The following is a 22,539-nucleotide window of genomic DNA, read 5'->3' as shown; positions in this document are numbered from 1 at the left end:
GCTCGCACAGCAAATTACCCAGACAGTGAACACCCTCTACAAGGTCTCGCTGTGCGAGACAGCTCGCATAGCGACTCTGCATCATCTGCAGAACGTGAATTCTGTAGAATCACACACTCACCCTAGCCCTTACCATTTCCAGGCCTCTTGGCCAACTTCTAAGACTTCTAAATCGTGATTATATCCAAATTGGACCTGTTTATGTGATTCCTAACACTTCCCTAATGATTTTTAAGCCATCAAAACTTACTTTACTCTCTAGAACCTCTACATCAACAACCTAATGGCCTAAGATCCATTCCACTGTTTTTGACATGTTTTAGACCTTCATTATGTGCTTAACTAGTTACATTTAACCCATTTAAGTTCCCCAGAATGTCCTATTGTGCTCTAGACCCCAAATGCTCAGTTTCAACACCTCACTTCCCTTGAACTAACCTAAACTCCTGCCTAACTGTTAAACTATTCACCAAATTGACACTAAATCGAAATCTCGCCCCATCCCATTCCTACATGTTCGCTTTACAGCCTTTTTCATTCATCCAAAACGATTCCCAAACAAACCACTACAGCCACATCAACCACATATCTTAGTTCATAACATCCAGTATGCTTAAAATATAAAATACAATCCAACAACACATTAGTTCAACAGTCAACATGTACCCCATTTATAAAACAGATTCAACCAAAACAATTTAAATATTATAACTAGCTCCCCTTACCTTGAGGTTGAGCAGTACAGTCCACTAAATTGCCCTAACTGTACCCTTCACAGCGAGAACCCAAACAGTGCCCTACAAACACCTAAATGGTGATGGAAACAACTCTTAGAGCTAGAACAGACAGAGAATAAAAAAGGAAACACTATCCAGCTGCATGCAACTAGTAAAGTTGCATGCCCTAAGTTCAAGAAAATGGGGAAACTGACTTACCCTGTCCAAATTGAAAACTAATCGGATGGATAGGAAGCCTCAACTCCGTGAGTGAAAGAACACCACCTAGTTGAAAATCCAATGGTTCAAATGAGTGTAAGGGTAGAGAGAAGTCAGAGAAGGAAGAAGAAGAAGTTTAGAGAGAGAAAGAGAAACTGGATAATAAGCTCAGAGTTGGAAAATGAAGAACCCTTTCTAAGGTCATTGTGCCCTTAGCCCTTTGGGCCTGACTGCCTCAATCATAAGGTCTAACAACCCTATATTTTCCAGATTCTTACATTTTCTCTCTAAATTAAAACCAAATATATTATTTATGTAAATTTCATATTGATATTTTTTTATTAAAAATCTTTTTAATGTATATTATTAACCCGTATTTTGTTAATTATGTTTTTATAACAAATTTTATACAAATATTAGTATAGCATTTATATCAATAATAAGTCTTGTTCCAATTAAAAGATGGCCAAATTTATTAATTGCATAAATGTTATAAATTAATTTATTTTTATAAAAAAAAATGAATTAATAATATATTTTAAATACTTATTTCTTTTTTAAAAAAACATTTATACTTAATTAGTTTTAATCTTATAAAATAGATGAGTTAAAAAAATATGAATTAATAATATATAATAATGTAATATGTTAAAAATTTATTTTTAATAAGAATATATTTATATAAATAATAAACTTAGTTTCAATTTAGAAGAGACATAATATTATTTTATTTTGAAAAAAAAATCAAAAAAACAAATATAATATTTAAATTGAAATCAAGAGAATGATACTTAATATTAATATATGATATGTTGATGGAAATTTTTTGAAAAACAAAATTAAAAAAGCACATATTGATACATGTGATGTGGTTAACATAATTAATAATTAAAAAAAATCTGATTGAGTATTTATGTAAAAGTTCAGACGTAATTAAAATAAAAAGTTAAACATATATTAACTTAAATTTCAACCAAAAATAATTAAACCTATAATTTTAATATAGATTTTAAGACTTTGTCGTAATCTTTACATTGATACAAAAGTCTTATAAAATCTCTACTTTATTATTTTTTTATGATCATATCAACATACGTTAACAAAAAAATTTCATAAGATTCGGTTTGAATGTTATAATTCAGTTCTTAATCTTATAACCTATTACAAAATAGATGTTTTTATTTAACTCTATAGTTGCCTTTCACGAAAGTAACTAAGATGTGTGAATTAGGACAGATATATATTAATTGCAAATAAAACTATAAATAAAGTATGTTGTTAAACTTTTTTCATAGAAAAAATTTAGAACCTTCCAGGCTGTGATTTAATAGTTTTTTTTCTTGTTTTTTTGCCATTTTGACAAATATGGTTTTGACAGTGTTCTTATTATAAGCCTCCTAATGATAATGCGTGTGGATAAGATCGTTTATCTTCTTATAAACAAAGTATTATTAACCTTTTGGTATGTTGAAGGACACTCAGATTGTAGAATATTTAATGTACAATTGAGGGTGTTTGTGTTTAATAATATTGCATACTTTTTAATATCTTTAGTGATGATTTTAATGAATTTATTAAATTGAACAAAATGTATTATTAAAGTAATTGGTAACCAAGTTTTTCAACTTTTAAGACATTGATTAAGAGCTTGTTTTGATTAGTACAAACATTCTAAAAACGTTCTTTGACTGATTATCTGTTACGTTATTCATGCATGCATGATCTCAAGATCTAGTAAACATTACCCAAATAAAGACCTACTAGATACCGGATCGTTTAATTTTCTAAAAGAAGTAACTTAGTGTCGGTTGATGACTGGCGAAATTTATAATCAATTCATACTATGTCGAACATAGTCCTAAGAAAAATAAAACCTAATCATGTTAAACAGGTCTATAAAAAAAATAACATCAATACTTCAGAAAATGTCAGCCGAAATTTTCTCACTTTGGAGATAGATTAAGGTGGAGGAAATCACCCTTGTCCCCCAATTATTATTATCCATATCAGATTCTTTATTGATTACTATGTTTCCTTAAAATAATTACAATGTGTGTAATCTGAATAGAACAATCTATATTGCACTTGTAGAATGGACAGGTAAAAAATCAAGTGCAATTTAAAACTTCTTTCATTTGAATGAGTGCTACATGATTTGATTTTGTATTTTTTTATGGATTTTTTTATTGATGAAAACAAATCTTTTGAAAATTTCAAAATTTATTAATTAATTTTGGAATTTTAAATTACTGATAAATATTTTTGTTAATAACAAATATTAAATTTTGTCAATTAAATTTATTAGTAAATTAAAATTTGTGTTATTAACAAACATTAATAATGTATTTGATAGACAATTTTGTCGAAAAATTTTATCACTAATTTATTATTTTTATTATTAACGGATATTTTTATTAGATTAAGTAATGATTTTTTTTTCTTTGATGAGATTTTTTTGTATATTAAAAATAAATAAGTAAAAAAAATAATAAAAGAAGAAGAGAAAGAGAAGAAGGTAGAGAAAGATAATGAAGAGAAAGAGAAAGAAAATGATAAAATTTATAACATTGAAATTTAAATATTTGAATTAAAAATAATATGTTGTTTTTAATCATTTTTGCAAATGTGCAAATATTCATAACATTTAACCGATATTAAAAAATTAATATTTTATGTCGCGTTAAAATTAACATTAACACATATTTATTTATTAAAAATTTAAAAATAATTTTATATTTTTTTCTTAAAAAATCTTTCTTACATCACATTTGAATTGGATAACCAAACTTTATTAGAATCAATGTTAATCAAATATTAACATAAATATTTATTTAATGATAAATATTAGTTATTTTGCATTACAATAAAACTTATTCAATTCTAATAATGTGAACATTTGACGGTAATATTTAAAAAATAATATTAGATTTTGTTATAGTAGTGGCTGGTCACTCAATTTATGTTGTTTTCTTTCTTGTTAATCTTAATTAATTAAAGTGTGGAATTCAATATCCAATTCTAATGCAAGATTGCTTAAAAGATAAAACAAAAGCAACTATTAATTAATTAGTTACTTTGAAGTCTCCCGTTCAAACAATTTCTTACGACCCAAACAGTTGAATTGAAAACCTAATATTATTGATTATAATAATATTGAAAGACAACTGTGCTTATTTTATTTAGATCTCAAAATTAATGTACTAAAATTACAAAAGAAAAATCTACCCGGATATTTCGAACAGTCTTATAATAATAAAAAATAATAAAATTTTAATTATAAAAATAAATATAAGTATTTTTTACATTTTGATTATATATGTTTTTTATTTATTTTGTAGATAATTTTTATTTATCTAATTTACAAAAAATGTTAAATTTTAAAGAAATATTCAAATTAAAAAATGGTTGAATTAAAAAAATTTAACACTTGAAAGTTGAAATTATAAAAAAAAAGTGAACTTAAAAGAAAAAATTAAAAACAAAAATTGAACATTAAAAAAATAATTTTCTTTATATAGTAGTATAAATATAGATAATATAAATATATATAATCGAGTTTTCAAAATGTATTGATAAACACTATTTAATTGTTTTAAAATACTTTAATATATCTTGTATTTTAGAGGTTCAACATAATTGAGAAATATTATAAAAAACTCAATCCAAATCCAAATTTATTTTTCTTGATATGTTATTCAACATTCTCAAATTATCATATCTCTTTTAATATATATAATATTTATTCTTTTTAGTTACCCAAATAACGGAGGTGGGAAACTTTCATTGATAATGAGTTTCAAAATCACTTTTAAAATGGTCCATTAAAGTAGTTAAGTGATTCAATATAATTATTAGACTATAAAAGTAACTAAATTTAAGAGACATATGCATGAAAATAGTAAAGAAAAGGTGAATATCATATTGATGTTCATGAAATCTCTATCCTTATTAAACCAATACTTTCAAATCTAAAATATTAAAAATAAATAACATTTAAACTTACAAAATTATTTATTCAAATTTTAAATAAATGAATATCAATAAAAGATGTGAAATAATTATATATCTAAAATACTTACACTAAATATGTCAATTAATTAGATACACAGATATATCTTAATGAATACAGGAATATATTTTAATGAATACATGAAGCTATTGTTGAATTAGACATTTTTTTTCAAACACAAACAATGAGTTATTGCTGTATGTATGCAAAATAAAGTAAAAGATTTTATTGTAAAAATAATATAATATTATACAGTATTAGTAGAGGTGATAAAACGATTAACCTGATCTATTTAACAGACTAGGTCAAATTGGTCTATGCACTTAAAAGGTAAATTGAATATTACAACTCGGTTTGTCGAATTGCTAAGCTAGAAGGTTCACATGTTGGTGGGTTGACAGACTATCAAAGGATTGTCGGGCTAAAGGAAAGTTATATCGAGCTGTCACATAGGTTGTCGAACTAATGTCAAAGTGTTGGGTTTCATTTGAATAATTTATCACTTACTTAAATTAACATTAATGATGTCAGGTTGTCATAATGGCCTGAGTGTTATTGCGGGCGAGATTGAGTTCCTTATATTTATTTTTCTTAATGTTATGTAGACTTGTCAAGTTGTCCTGGGTGTTGTCGTAGGTGAAAGCAAGTTTCTTACAATTAGGTTTTGTAATGATATCGAGTTGCTGAGCTAATAAGAACAAATTGTGTCGGGATGTGAGGTTGAATAAGTCATCTTGACCAACTTTTTTTGATCAAGTTATTGGACTGACATGCTGACTTGATCTTTTTTGCCCCTTTTAATTATTAGTATGTAATTATTCTTTATATTTATAATTTTTAATAATATTATTAAAAGTTATAACCATAAAAAATAATTACATACTTTTTAATAATATTATTAAAAATTATAAATATAAAAAATAATTACATACTAATAATTAGGAGTGAAAACAAAATTCAATGGCAAAAAAATACTATTAATAAATATATGAACAACAAATCAGGCAATCCAAAATAGAATTAAATTCATCGACATAACACATATTTATTCTATTTGCAAAGTGCAAAATTAGTTTAAATGAATCTTGTCAGAACCCATTTAAAACGCCCCTAAAACCCCTATGAGCGGACGCCAGGTGTCAAGCAAAGGGAATCTGGAAATCAGAAAGTGGGAGACAGGTGTGGACAGCTGAGTGGCCGTTCGTCCTTGACGGTTGTAGTAAAACTTGGTTTTTCAAAATTCACGCCACTCTCTGCATGCAACCATCTTCTTCCAAATTCTGAAACTTCATTTTTCTCCTCCATCTCTCTAAAAGCTCTTACTTTTCTCTACAAAATCTCACTCTTTCTCTTCTTCGATCACCACTCAGGCACCATTTCTACTTCTCCGGCGTAGAGGGCGTCCGTTTGAACCGATCAGTTTCGGATTCTGTGTTGGTAAGTTCATCTCCTCAGCCGGATGGTTTTTTTTTTGTACATGCAAACTCAGGTTTCGGTTGCATGAGGTTCTTAACCCCTTTCTGAACGCCTTTCGGGTTTTTCATTTTGATTAGATTCGTACCTCAAGAGTGTAGTCTTTCAAGAGATTGGTGGTGAGCTATTTTGTTCAAACTGTGAACGTTCGGTCACGTTAGAGGTAAGGGAAGCTTATATAATTTGATTGTATGTTCGTTTATACGTTCGTTTTGAATGAATGCATGTTTGTTGAGTTGCTGAATGAATATGAAGTATGATTGTTGATATGTTTTGACTGTACGAATATTTACTATGTTATGGATGTATGAATGTATGAAAATAGATGTTGAAGAAATGAATTGATGTAAAGAATGATAAGTATGTAATTCCATATGAGAATGTATGTTCGTCACTGAATGGTCTTTGACCGTTCGGTTTTTCTTGTGGACTCGGTTGTAACTGGATTCTTTCATATGGGGAGAATTCCAGTTGAGGATGAGCGTCTTCGTTTTGTAATACTTGTACATGAGCGTTCGGCCAAGGGTAGTCGTTCCTTGGTATTTGGTTATAAACCCAAGTATATCTATACGTATTTGTATAATTCGTTTGTTCTCAAACACTACTTAAAATGGTATCTATTATATTTATCAAGCCTTTCTCTATAAGTTTAGTAGTGTTTGGTCTTATACCAAGTGCTCGTACTAAGCAAGTGCTTGGTCTTACACTAGGCACTCGTTCTCGGTTCCGTAAGCTACCTTTATAATAAGAGCGTTCATCCAAGCTCAATAGAGTTCGCTCTACAGTGCTCGGTCTTCGACTAGCACTCGTTCCCCTTGAAGTTAAACTCATTCAAAAAACTAAGTATATATGTAGATGATCGGTTTATTCACCTGATCTAGTTAAGTATCATTATTTGATGTTCCACATTGTCTATCTCAATTGGTTTCAGCCTAGAGTTTTAGTATTCGGCCTAGGCTTGTTGGCGTTCGGTTTAACTCTCGTGAGTCAGTTCATTCAATTGGCTCATCTAGTAAATAACATTTAGTTCTATGCGTCCTCGAGAAATATTATGGTAATCAGTTTTTCTATAACCCGATATTCACTCCCTTGCGTTTGATACGTTTTTGGAACTGGAGACCTTTGGTCTCACTCCAAGCGTTCGGTCTTGTTCAGGGTTAAAGTTCAGCGTTCGACATTTTGATATCCTAAGAGATATTTATTCAAATTGATCTCATTGAGGTCTTATTAATGAAAGATGATGAAATATGATATGGATGAAATAACTTGAGTTATGAACGAGCGTTCCGGGGAGAAATAGCTCATGAATGTAAATTGGAAATTGGTAAAGTATGAATGTGGGCATGCTAAGCTGGCGGTTCATCCTGATATTCGTGATTACTCATTTCTCACGTAGAGAAGGGTAAGTAATGTGTGAGAATGGCAGGAGGTCCTCGTCCTTATGGTTAATTTGGATGTACGGACTAACCTCGAGTGGCAGCTGTTGAGGGTATCCCAATTACTACATCACCCGGGTGCACGAACGTCGTAGCTACACAGAATTCATACAGTCCGGACAGTCAGAGTCTAGTGTTAGGCTTTGCATGTAAAAGTGAATGAATTATCATGTTTATCTGAATTGTGTGAAATCTATGGTGATGCGTGAATTAAATTACATAAGCTTACCCTACTTTCTGTCTTGTATGTTTTGTACGTTCGGTGTGTGTCCTTCTGTTGCAATGATCATCCGTGTGGATGTGAGCAAAATGAAAAGCGTTGCTGGAAGAGGCGCTGAAAGAAGAAAATTTGATAGAGGTAGAAGTTAAGACCGAATAGTAGAACTGTTCGGTCAGTTGTTGGTTTCTTTGTATGACCGTTCGGTCACCTTTTAGATATACTTATTTTGTAAGGTCATTCGATCATAACCGTACGTTCTATCTTTTGTAAGACTGATCTATAATATTATTAATTTGTGAGAAGTCTCTTATATTATTTTGATATGTATTTTTGAGATGTTACAAATTTTATATTGGAAATAGTTTATTTTCCGGCAGAAACATAAATAACAACACACTATACTCTGTATCCATCTTCAAGGGTCATTGGATTCTATATATTATTTAGTTTTATTGATGAAGACATGTTCTTTTTTAGGTTGTTTTTTTATTCACGTCTGCTTGAATATGATTTAATATTAATGAAACATTTTCTTTCCCGTGAACTTCAATAACCTTGACTCTTGACTTTACTTACAAAATAGTAAAAGTACTATAACGAAATGGAATATATAGTCTTTATTTATTCTGTATAATCTTAGAGAATAATTCTAAGATACAGAAGATCAAATATATGTTTGGAATAGAAATTATGTATTAAATGAAATTTATTTTTCGAACCGAGTTTAACGAAAACATCACTTTTCAAGATAAAGATAAAAGTATATTATAGCTCAATTTAAAACCAAGCTCAACTAAAATTTATGTTAGAAATGTATGAATTAAAAATAAAAAAAATTAGTGATATAAAAAAAAAAACGATACCTCACCCAAAAATCTAAGTATTTTCTATGGCAAAAAAAAAGTGAGTTGAGACAATCTTTTCAGTTTATCAATTCGACACAACTCATTTCGCTTAGTCTGACAAGTTAGCTCGATAATATGATATTATTAAAAAAAACTAAATGTAAACAACTTGTCTTTGCTCAACCTAACAATTCGACATTACTAAAAGAACTTAAATGTAAGAAACTCGTCTATCACCTTTTAATTACACTGAATAAAAACAAAAAGAAGTTAAATAATATATTAATAAAAAAATCTCATAAACATTAAATTTGAATAATTTGAACGTGGTGTCCATGTCTTATACTAACTCATTCTAATAAATGAACAATTTTCTTTTCCTGTTAAAAGATAAAAATTCAATAAAAATAACTGCTTAAATTGTTTTCAGAATACAAAAGAACAGCATGGTTGGCAATGACAGCAAGCAAATATTGTTTCATACATTAACCCTGTCATTCAAGGTTTTGACTGAGTTTGAATATTTGTCACAGCTAACCCAAGACACTTAAATATGAATTGAATGTTTACAAAATTGCTAAACCTGTTAAGGAATTGAGCCACATATATATCTATATTCTCTGTCAGACTGTCACTTAGCCAGAGAGGAACATTGAACATTCTTAGTTTTCCTCATTCTTCGAGATACCTTTATGCAATATTCAATTCCTGCATTGAAAGCTTTGCTTTTCATCACTTGACCTTGTTTTAACTCACTTTTGGTCGGCACAGTTTAATCAAAACAAATAAGTTCAAATATTTTAAACCCATTCACTTGCACGCAACAGACTTTCTAAAAATAAAATAAAAAAGCACCAACCTGATCTGATTTCATATAAAAAACAATCAATGGGTGAAACCCAAATGAAAGTTCTCCCTTAATCTAGAAGGTGGAATCATAGACCGTGAAACAAGATCATTGTTGAGTGAGTACTAGGGTTGGAAAACGACCACATAGTAAAAAATCAAACAAATTTTAATAAAATAAAACGAAACGCCGTCATTTTAGAACAACATAGAGAGTGAGCCACCACCTAATGAAAACGAAAGAGAACCCTTCAACCATACACGTACGTAGTAGCTAAGTAGCAGTAAGTGACATATCATACCCATGAGTCATGAGTGGTGTCCCACATTACCATTTTCTACACTCATTCAACCATTTTTCCAAATTTGTCATCTTCCTCGAACATTAAATAATGCATAACCCTGCTTCTGGGAAGCCTCAGCTCTTACCATTCATCATTGCCAAGTTCAAATTGTTGCCTATAAAAGCCACCATCATGTTAATAACACTTCACCTCACCATATACATCGTATATACATATATTATATACATATATTTATACGTACGTTTACATTAATACATGGGGAAACTGAGATACGATCCGAATTCCTACCAGCAGAGCAAGGAGTGCAGCAGCAGCGGCATAAAGATGATGCATAAAACTCCAAAGAAAACAGTGAAAATAACCTACATATCGAGCCCTGTGTTGGTTAGGGCCTGCGATGCTTCTGAGTTTCGGTCGGTGGTTCAACAACTCACGGGCAAAGACTCCAACAACGTTGGACATGGTTCTACTTTGATGCATGGTGAAAGGGTCATTCAAGGTGTACGTGGAAGTGAAGATGGTGATCAGTTTCATCATTACAACACCAACAGATCAATGGTGATGAGTAGTTCTGTGGAGTTGGATGAAGAGTATTTCTGGAAAGAACTTTCACACTTTGCTCTTCCATCACCCTGTGTACTTGCATGATACGTATTCATTACGTATATGAATACGTATTTTATGGAACTAATAATCGAGCACTGATTGCTACTGTCTTTTCAATTGCAGCAACCCTTTCTCATCAGTTCTCTCATTTTTTTGCCATTTACTTTCCAAATCACTGTTTTGTAAAGCTTAACGTATATGTGTGAAGAAGAATTATGAAGAAGAATCTGAAGCTGTGAGATTGAAGTTGTAAAAAAGTTACTTTCTAAGAATATTTATTTTCTAAAACATTCTAATATAATACTCTACAATCTATCCTATTAATGAATTTATAATAACTGTTAAAATTCATATTCATTATTTTTAATATAACAAGGTATAACAAATTTAACTCAGAAAATTGATATTCTATTTCAAAAAATTTAATTATTTTATGATACACTTATCTGATCTCATTAAATATTTCTTAAGTTTTTTTACTAGATGTTTTTAGTATTCTTATAATCACCTCAGGTTGAGTAAATAATTGTTAAAACCAATATTTAGCCCATTGAGATTAACGTAAACAGGAGTTGTCTACAAACCAATCTCAACCTATAAGTTTTATATTATTGCAGAGATTCGTCTTCATATTTTGTGAACTCATAATATTTTTTTTTCTCAGCAGAACTCATAATAAAATAACAGATATAAATATCTTACATATATTAATTTTAAATTTTAATATCTAGACACGTATTTTTAAAAAGTATACAAATAACATTTTTAAAATTAAAAGATAATATTAAATATTTTGTCATATAAAATGTAATTTTAATATAACAAAAGTAAACATTATCTTAGGTCTAATTCATTCATGGCTCAATTTCAGCATCTCTAGACGATCTCATAACAATGCATACTCCAATTTAAAGGAAGAAAAATAATAATGTGATCACTATTTTGTTATATATGTAAACAATTGATTTTTTTTATAGTAAAAATCAATAATATAAAGTTAGTAGGAGACAATTTAAAAATTGAAAAGAGAATTAAGCCCTTTCTTGCGTCTATGAAACCTTTTTTTTTCTTTTTCTAATTTTACTTTTGGTAAAGTAAGGAATAGAAGCTAATTTAATTTTGGTAAAGTAAAGGAATAGAAGCCCAATACACCAAAACCTTCTCCTAAAACAAACCAAACATTCTTCTCCTATTATAGTTTTTGTCACTTTTTTTTGTATAAAATTTAAGATAGGTATCAATATTACTTTGACATATACCTAAAAAGATATCTATTATTTATCATGACATAAAAATTGAGTAAATAAAAAAAAATGAAAAACCAAAACATATATCCATGTAAAGTAAACAAAACAAACTTTTCATAATGCCTATATAAATTTAAATATGGGAAGGAAAAAATAAAAAAAAAATTGTCAAATACAAATTTTAAAATAAAATGACAAATCTCATTATGAAAAAAAAATATAAGTTTATTATAAAAATTAAAATCGAGTATCATACAAAGACACTCTCCATTTTCCAAACCTAAAGCAACCAATTATGGATTGAAAGTATAATAATTAATTTTCTTTTAGAGTATTTATATTTTTACCAAACCTATTATCAAATTGTTAAGTAACTATTAGCTATGACAAGTTTACTTTGAGAATTTTACTCAATGTTATTTGATTCCACAACACAGCTACACTGTAAAATTTAAGAGGAAAACTATATGAAGTTACATGTTATAGTATAATTCCCTTTTTTCAATTATAACTCTTGATTTTTAAAATCAACCAAATTTACTAAGGGAAAACATCTTAAATATTTTTATCTTTCCAAATTAAAGTTTTTTTTTTTCAAAATCACACATAATTGTTCCACTTTATCTAATTATTTCAAATTTTATTTTTAGATAAATTATCATTCCAAGATTAGATGTAGCTATGATCTTCACAAATTTCTTAATTGAATTTAATACAATATTTAATTGAATTTATGTTTTTGATATTTGTGTTATTTTATGTTTTATCAGTGAAAGTTTAAACTATCGTAATAAATTCAATGAAAAATATATCAGAACATAAAATTAAAATAATTAAACCTTAAAATATACAATCAAACTGAAGTTAATCAGAACAATCGAGGGTAGGTAAAAGAAGTCTATTAACTAATGATTTTCTACTAAATTTTATTTTTTTAAAAAAGACTATTTATGTAAAAGTAAATCTACTTTGTGCTGCACAATGTATCTTAGATTTAACTCAACTTAATTCATTAGTGATACAAATTCAAGTAACTTGCACATAGAATCTAGATTCAGATTTCATTCCTATAATTGACATTGAGCTGGATGACATATATGTCAACCAATTCAAGAAAAAAATTTAATTAAAGTTGTTAGAGAAATGATTGTTCTAATATTATTTGAGATATAATCTATTTATACTCTATTTAATAAACAAAAAGTTAACACCAAAAGCATTGTTCTCAATCTCTTGACTAATTGAAAAAATAATTTTATATGAAAAGTGAAATTAATTGTCATAAACGTACAATCTACTTTTTATTTAAATTTTTATACTATGACTTTGAATTATAGTATATTTAAGAGTTTAAAAATTATAAGTATCTACAAGGAAATCTTTATGGAGTGATGCAGGGAGATAGAAAGTAGTACTAAAAATGTGAAGCAGAATCTAAACTGATAAAACCAACAGCTTTTGAACTTCACATGGACCAACCATGCTATGTGACCACAGATGTAAGCAGAAAATGTGCTAATTTGTGTAGAAAGATCAAGGCAATGGTTTGCCTCAAGCAATACTACAACATAAACCAACATTATATAATAAGCAGACAAGTTTTGCACTTAGCTACTTAACCTTGGTGTCATTGCCTAATTCTCCTAACTATAATTAACTAACCAAAAGTTTGCAGTAATTTTGACATTTTTGGGGTGTCTAGTTTCCATCTTCAGCAGACTTCAGGTAAAGGCTTTCACCTCCTTCACCTGAGCTTCCCCCTCTGCCATCACCTGAGCCACCGATATCCTGCTTGCCACTTCCACCGAGCATGCTTCTTCCATGCAAACCCTCTCCGGTGGAGCCGCGGACAAAGTCAGGAAACCCTCCAGAACCTCCTAATGTTGAACTGCCAGATCCCACATTCACATTGCTCCCTTCACTTTGCAGCATGTGCAGTCCTGAACTTCCCCCCAGTTGGCTATGCATCACTTGCTGCTGTTGAAGTGCTGAGTATGGCTGCTGGGCGTACAAATGGGAGGAGCGTGCAGCCATTAGCTGCTGTGGTGTCATCTGCTGAGCTTGTTGAGCCTGCATGTAGTGTGCTCCCTGCTGCATCATCCCACCAGGAGGGTACTGCATCATCAAATCCATACATTAGTAGGGGGAAAATCATGAGCTGCTTGGGAAAGACTGGAAGATTGAGACAATGTTTAGATAAAAGTTGAAAAATTACTTTCTGTGGATTTTAGTACTACAAATGAAGAATGAAGAAATTGTTAGTTTGAGAGGAAAAGGAAAAGGAAATGTTTAACATGTTACGAGTGCAAAACTTAATAAGGCATTATGTACCTGACCAGGCATGGTGGGTGGTTGGGGCTGAGAATCTGCTATTGCTGCCAAGTACATTAGATTTCTCTGTAGCCTTGCTTGATTCCTGCAAAAATTTGAGAATAAACTTATACCTCTAAGATCAACTTCAAAAGTTAGATCATTGTGGAATTCTTAACATCCCCTCATGCCTAGTTAGTACTGAACATCTCTGAATGAAATATATATAACACCAAGAGTAGACTAGACTTTGATATGATAAGGAAATTGAGAACAAAATTGGCTCAATTCAACTTTAGAAGCTAGTTTTGAAAGGGAAATTTTCTTGAGTGATTATAAGTACTGTTCAACTTCAAGAAGTATTTCAATAGCTTAAGTAACTAGATAAATCTGCAGTGACTTTATATTACATCTAACACAACCTATACTTTAAAAAATAGAAAATGCACAGTTGCACTTGTCCTTCTATCTTGCATTGAAAGCTTAATTTAAATGCAGAATTGCACTAGCAGTCTAGATGTTGAGGAGAAAACCCTTAATTTTCTCTCTATGTATAGCTGAACAATCCGAAGTTTGATTTCCACAAGAAACATTTCAGTTAATTCAGCCATACATTATTAGTTCCAACTGCATCCAACAACCAAACTTCATTTCATTAAATGAAGGCAGCTACACATTGAAAAATGACATCATTAGACTATCCATCCAAAACCAAAACATCCATGGAAGAATGATTTTTTCAATGATCTCCTGTTGTCTTCACTTCAAAAATCATATAATTGGACTGACCAGTTGACAGAAATGAATTTTCAGAAATATAAAATTTACATTAGAATCAATGGAGGTGTCCCAAAAAAGTTATTTTCTGTACTACAGAAATCTGTGAGAACCAGTGAAGTTATTGGAGAGAGGATAAAGAAGAATAATCCAGAGAAACAACATTAAATCAGAAGAGTTCATTCATGTGGGGAATATAGAAAGTGAGAATTTTAGGCAACTTCTCTTTCATATTGAATATAAGAACTAAAAGCATCCACACAGTGAATATCTTACAGAAAAATTAGCCAAAAAGATCTGTCACAAGATATAATCAAACAAGATAACCGGTAAGACAAGTGACATTACAAGAAACTACATTGGAGATGTATAACTTTTGACTTCTAATCTGTTTGGGATGTGAAAAAACCACATTTAGCATGTGGAGCTAAACACACTAAAAGACATTATTACCTAGCATTAAATTGAGAAATCAGAAACACAAAATTCTTTTCAAATGTAAAAGGATAATTAATTAGTATAATTCTTACTCGGCACACTCGCTCAGCTTGCCAGAATTCTGGCTTTCAACAATCTTCAGGATTAAGGACTTGTTCTCATCCAGGTACTGCTTGTAAAATAATGGGGGTTAAAGGTCAATCGAATGATCAACATCATAATAGTATCATATAACTGTTGCTGAAAATAATCAAGTAAATGGGAAGGAGAACAACAAAAGTTATAAAACCTCCTTGCTGTTACTGAACTTTCTGAAGAAAATACCATATGATAGCACGTATATTTAAGAAGGTTAGAAAACAATGAAGAGTGTTTACTCAAGTTGATCAGATATAGTAAATATATACCAAGCCATGAATAGTATATGAATTTATATCTTATACTTTGATCTCAGTCTGTCTGCCTTAATTTCTTAATTCTCCTACCATTTGGGTATGTAACTAGAACTGCACCACATTAATCAAACCGAATCCTTGAATCAAACATTTCTAACAAAATAACATTTAAGGTAAAAGTTCCCTATGATAAAAGTTGTTACCTTGATGAAATCCCAAACCAAACACGAGTGCAGGCATGTTATCAAAATCTAATATAAGAAAAAGATGTGTACAGTTGAAAGAGTTATACATGTAATTTCAGGTTATTCGAAGGATTAACAGCAAGTGTGAAAGAGGGATGGAAGTAGCACAAACAAACACTGAAGGGTGGGTCAGAGAGCGCATACAGTCAAAGCATGAGCATTAAAAGAGGGGGAAGGAGGTGTTGGTGGAGTGAAGGAATGGCACATACAAACATAGGAAATTGAGAGGGAGAGATAATATGATCTGAAAGGTTACAGAAAATGTGATCTGAGCGGTGAGAAAAAAGCAGAAGCAGGCGTCATAAAAGCTCTGATCGAGCACAGCAATGTACACAGAATATTTATACAGATGCAAGCAAGAGCGTAAGCGGTAGCAGAAGCTGACAAGGGAAGAAGCAGAATAAGAGAAGGAAGGATGCGAACAGGAAAACTAAAAAGAAAGGGTTCTAAAAGTGGCATACAATACAAGACCCACAAGCAGTGCTGAGACAAAAGGGCCCTGAGCAGAGCGAGAGGGGACATGAATGATGAATGAATGCATATACATATATATACATATATACACATATACATAAAAGAAACATGTTTGTATGTGTATGTATATGTACGATGAGTATGAGTATGAGAGGAGATGGAGAAGGGAGAAGAGTGAAGGACCTGCTGAATGTGATCAGTGGTGACGTTGTTGGGGTAATAGGCTGCCATCAAGGGCTGCATCTGCATCAGGTGCTGCTGCATCTCTCACGCAAGATTATCTGTTTATATATAGTGTATGATATGATGAAATGAATGATATGATATGATATGATGGGAAATTTCTCTCTCTATGTTTTCTCACTTCAAAGGTGAAGGCTGCTGCAGCAAAGGAAGGAAGGAAGAGATGGAAGAAAGAAACAAGAGTTGGGTGTTGTATTTCTCTCTCTCTTTCTTTCTGGGTCTGGTCTGGCTTTCTGTGTGTTCCCACTTTTCCCTTCTCTTGGTGTTGTTGGGTATTACAATGATGCTACCACACGGAAGAAGATATTAGAAAGCGTGAACAGAAAGTGAAAGAGAGAGAAGAGAAAAGAAGACATTGGGGTTGGGGCTATTACTATTTTATTGGTTTTGACTCTTTCTTCCACTATGGGGTCGCTCTCTCTTGAACTGCGTGTTTTGCTGTTCTGTTCTGTTCCTCTTTCTCTGTCTCTCTCTAGATCACGTGACAGATGACGTCAGCGACAAGGAGAACAAATTTGACCAACTATTCTCACACTATTAATTAATGTTCAAATTTATATATACTTACTCTGTTCATTTTTGCATTTCCCGTAATAATGAATTTATAAATTTATGAAAAGAAAAAGAATTTAGGGTAAAAGAGAAAGTATCTGAGAATGGCACATAAACATAAAACATAAAACATGACAATGTCGAGAGGGTGTTGTCCTTGTCCACTTAGGTCTCCCTCTACAAATGTGTTGTTGACGTAGGACTTCTGTAAGAGATTCCGATGCTTCCTTACATTTCTCCACGCGCTATCCTTCACGCGCTATCCTTCACGCGCTCTAATTTTTCCTTCTTAACCTTGATCTTCGTGCAAATCATTGTTGTCCTCTTTTTCAGTTTTTCTTTTATTTTATGCATTTTCTTTTTACTTATTTTTACAATAAATTTCTCTCTCCGCAATGTTTAAAAAATCAATTAAAATTTTAGCATAGTTTAGCAATTAGATGTTAATCTCTTGTTTTCCTTACAAATTTTTCACACAAATTAAGAACGTGTTTATCTTTTTACTTTTAATACAACTTTAATGAATTACTTATTATATCTGATTTTTTTTTCATTTTTATGTGTTTTATTTTTCATTATTTTTATTTTAAGTTTAACTAAGTTTTATTTATTCCACGTTTAATTAACTTTTAATTTTTTTCATAAATATAACTTCTTTTAAATTATCTTTTGTTAATAAATTTATTTATAAGATATGAAAAATTTATATATAACATTATCTTAATAGTGTAAAATTATTAAAATAGAACATACATATATAATAACTTACAAAAAGTCTGAGACTACTAGAATCAAAGATTCTACTATTGAAGAGCAAAATTTTCTATCTTGTTGCTTCTTTCTCTACCGACCGCTGGTTCAACTGAAAAGATGTCTCCTTCCTAAACTCACACCGGTTAAGATGATCATTGCAAAAAGAAAAATACCGCACACACAAACAAACACAAAAGCAAGGGTAAGTTATAATACAAAACAATTAATGATATATAAGAACATTTAAACATTTCACAATGGATACACATATCACAACAAAACAACTAAACATTTTATGTATGACAATACTTTGACTGAACTGTCCGGACTTAGCATGAATGTCGAGCTATGACGGATTGTGCACTTGTGATGGTTACTACTGCTTTGCAAAGCCCTTGCCAATTAGGTTTCACTCTACTACACGCTACAAGGTTAGTCCTCAAACACCCTTTTATCAAATGGAGAAAGGTCCCTCAGGCTCAAACCTCCTCCTACTCTTACCACATGCATCAAACCTCTTTATTTGAGAATGTATAATCATTAAAGTGTTAGGATAACCCTCAAGCTCCCTGCATTCAGATTAACACAGTGGAACCACACCAAGAAGTTCCATGTTGGAACTAACTTTCATAACTTTGAAACCATATATGTATCACTTTACTTTTACAATGCATTTCAACATATGAAAACACTAAGCATGCTTCAAATAACTAGAAACAACCCAACAAGTCATCATAGAACACATAAAACAATTGATGTCCAAGATGCATAGTTGAAACCATAAAGTTTCACAACCTAGCTGTGAATGTTTCCACAACCTATGGATTTGTCTCGAGGGAAGCAAATTGAAAACCAACAAGTTCAATAATTGAGTTGTGGCTTTTTCCACAACATGTGGATTTATTTTAGGAAGTGTGAAATTGAAAACAAAGAAGAACACAACCAGATTATGGATTTTCCCATGAGCAGTGAAAATTTCCAGAGCAGTTAATAACCTTTCATAGATACACTTCAAATCTCAACTTGACATTTCCCCCGTATTCTACTGATTCTTCTGACTTTCTATACCTAGAGAAACATTGAAAAGCACCTTCCTAACTCAGATTAGTTATCTTAATCTCACTTAACAACTTAACACCAATCAAACTCCATTTTATACTTTTCAACATCAATTCTCTGCAACTAACAACTTACACAAGTCTTAATAGACTTAATAACAACCTCCAAAACCTCACATTTGTCTAGACCTTATAAATCAAAATACCACTAGTGAAAATCCCTAAAATGAACTAAAAATCATACAAGACACCTCCAAAATATAATCAACTAATTCTACATCAGAATATTGTTGTCATAACACTCAAACAAATCTTAATCAACCCTTTAGACACGTGTCAAAACACAGTTTAACTAAAAATAACCCTTTCCTTAACTTTTCACCTATCAAAACCCCCTTTTAAGTTATTTCTTTTGCTAAAATGTAAACAAAGCTTTATACAATTTGACAGCTTATACTTCACCCAATTTAACATCTTTAAATTCATCATACACAAACTTTACATCAGAATCACATTGCACCTCACAATTAAATCAATTTTCACATCAACACATTATATACAATCAACTCAACATAATAAATTTCTCAATCCAATACAATTTCACAATTCCATCAATAATTCATCATACAATTAACATTAATTAGAACTCGTCTATCAAACAAATCAAGTAAAACTAGCTTCCCTTACCTTACACTGATGATACAAAACTCTAAGAACACCCTGATTACTTCTCGCACAAGAAATTTCTAGAAACACTACGAATCACCAAATTGAAAAGGAAAAGAGTCCTTAGGACCTTAGATTTACAAAAAAGCTCAAAGAAAAGCACGAGACACACATCCAATGAAAACTTCCATTGACTCGATTAAAGAGAAAATAGCAAAAGGAAGAATAAACTTATTTGCTCTATTGTAGAAATTGATCAAATAAAAATTTAAACCTCATCGTTGTGGTCAATTAAGCACCTCTTGAAGGAGATAACTCAGGATCTAGAAGTCTTAGAGAGAAGGTAGAGAATTCTAGAAAAGTAATTTCCAGAGATGATACATTTTAAAATGATGAAACTCATTTATAACAAAACTATTTATATATAAATCATTTAATATTAAAATAACTAAGTCTTACTATTTTTTTAAACTATTACCACTTATAAAATATCATTTTCTGAGTTTTACATAATAATTGTTTTTATATTATTAAAGATGATGTAACATTATTTGTAATTTTTTACATATTTGTACATTATAAAAAAAACAGCTTACTCAAATTGCAGTTTATTAAAAAAATTAAATTTTTTTAATTGAATTTTTATTAAAAATTATTCTCATATTTGTATCAAAAAGCTTTAAATTTTTAATTAAATTTATAATCACTACTTAAAACATATAAAATACAGCTTAGTTAAATTTTAATTTCTTCATAAAGTTTAATATTTTAGTTAATTTTTTTATTGAAAATTGATTTTATATTAAACATTCAAAAGCTTTATATTTTTTCGTTAAGTCCCTTAAACGACGAGACACTACAATTTTTAACAATAATTAAATAATAAAAATATTAAGAGATTTTAAACTTAATTAAATAATAAATCATAAAAACAAACTAATAGTAACCACATTAAAACTCATTTTATCTACAATAAACTATTACTTATATATTTACTAACACCATATAAATAGTTAATAAAACCGCTATTAACGGTAGAAACATTTATTAATTCATTAAATTTTTAAACATAAATCATATGTTTTATTAATTGAAATAATAAATTATTTATTTATATTTAACAGAAAAGTAATATATTTACCACACAATATATTAATCTACTATTAAATATAAATAAATAATTTATTATTTTAATTAATAAAAAATATGATTTATGTTTAAAAATTTAATGAATTAGTAAATGTTTTTACAATTCATAGCCGTTATACTAATTATAAAGAATTATATATATTTTATTTAAAATGAATATTATATATATGGGTTTGTTAATACGCCTATTTTTTAGTTGGTACATTTTAGTAATGTGTATCGGGTTTTAATAGATAAAAATACCCTTATAGATCATGGAATCTAAGTTTTAAGGTTAAGGGTATTTTAATAATTTTAAATTCTAGAAACTAAAAAAAACCTCAAACCCTTGTTCACCTCCCTCTGTCATCCTATGGTAGCCAGAACTGAAAAAAAATCAGGAACACTGATGGTTAAACAATTTCTTACAAAAAATGATTTTATAATGAGTTTTCATTTTATAATTTTTGTCTTATCTAATTTTCACAAGCATAATGACATCAAAGGAATTTGTAATTGGCTTGGAAAAAATCAGAAACACGTTAAACAATTTCTTACAAAAAATGATTTTATAATGAGTTTTCATTTTATAATTTTTGTCGTAAATAATTTTATCTAATTTTCACAAGCATAATGATATATGAAGGAATTGGTAGTTAGCCTGGAGGGGTTTTTTTTAGAGATGATGATTCAACATATGCAGATGATGAAATTATGTTTAACGACAAGTGTTTCTGATTTTTGTTAGTTTTGAGAATGAAAAATTATTAAAATACCCTTAACCTTAAAACTTAGAATCCATGATATATAAGGGTATTTTTGTCTACTAAAATCCGGTACACATTGTTAAAATGTACCAACTGAAAAACAAGCTTACGCGCGTTAGCAAATCCATATATATATATATATATATATATAAAAGTTGAACTTGATTTATAAGTTTCTGGAAATATTTTGGTTTTGTGAAAATTTTTTAACTCTTTTAATTTTTCTGATCAAGATTAATTTGTCATATATAGTAATAACTAATACAATTAATTATTATTCTATGTTCTGTTTTATTTAACCTTTTAGCAAAAGCTTTCAGGAAAATTAAAGACTAGTTAATAAGTATTCAATATTAGGATATTTTTAAATAAATATTTATGATTCATTAAATTTTAAAGATAAGTCTTAATTCGTCTTATTTATTTTCTCTGTTTCTTTTTCTTCTTCATTTGATAGGATGAGTAGTTGTATTTTGTATATTAATAAAAATAATAAAAATATAATAGTAAAATTAATTGATAATAAAGTTAGTTTAATTCATGTACAGTATTAAATTAACTATTTTCATCAATGTGTAGTTGTGATTAAGGTATTTTATATAAAGTAGTTTGAGTATTAATATCTTTTTTTTCTCTAATAATCAATTTGATTAATTATTATTATATATCCCTAGTTTTGGTATTAAAATATTAATGAGTAGTATTAAATAATTTTTCATTTCGAAACTTATTTTTCTTACTATTTTTATGTAATTTCATCATGAAATTATTAAAATATAATAACTTAAAAAAAAAATTCAAACACAATAAA

General features: G+C 29.5%; 1 protein-coding gene across 1 annotated transcript; it reads right to left on the bottom strand.

Moving 5' to 3' along the window:
* Window positions 1–13,331: 13,331 nt before the first annotated feature.
* On the bottom strand, window positions 13,332–17,167 carry LOC124833884 (GRF-interacting factor 1-like). Its single transcript, XM_047308448.2, has 4 exons — window positions 16,745–17,167; window positions 15,540–15,616; window positions 14,254–14,338; window positions 13,332–14,037 (listed from the first exon to the last, which is right to left on the bottom strand). Exons 1-4 carry the CDS (start codon window positions 16,823–16,825, stop codon window positions 13,621–13,623), a joined length of 660 nt encoding a protein of 219 aa, XP_047164404.1. The 5' UTR covers window positions 16,826–17,167; the 3' UTR covers window positions 13,332–13,620.
* Window positions 17,168–22,539: the final 5,372 nt, after the last annotated feature.

Source organism: Vigna umbellata, chromosome 5 (genome assembly GCF_029865625.1).
Source record: "Vigna umbellata cultivar VRB3 chromosome 5, Vumbellata_1.0, whole genome shotgun sequence".
NCBI classification, from domain to species: Eukaryota; Viridiplantae; Streptophyta; class Magnoliopsida; order Fabales; family Fabaceae; genus Vigna; species Vigna umbellata.
Note: the sequence above shows the minus strand (reverse complement) of the source record. Positions and strands in the feature narration are given on the sequence as shown.

Bases quoted from the DNA above. Each gene is read 5' to 3' on its own strand.
- LOC124833884 (XM_047308448.2), bottom strand. From the start codon at position 16,825: ATGCAGCAGCACCTGATGCAGATGCAGCCCTTGATGGCAGCCTATTAC. The intron at 15,617-16,744 runs GTCCTTCACTCT...TTTTACAAGCAG, and splicing joins CCACTGATCACATTCAGCAG to TACCTGGATGAGAACAAGTC. The intron at 14,038-14,253 runs GTACATAATGCC...TTGATGATGCAG, and splicing joins CACCCACCATGCCTGGTCAG to TACCCTCCTGGTGGGATGAT.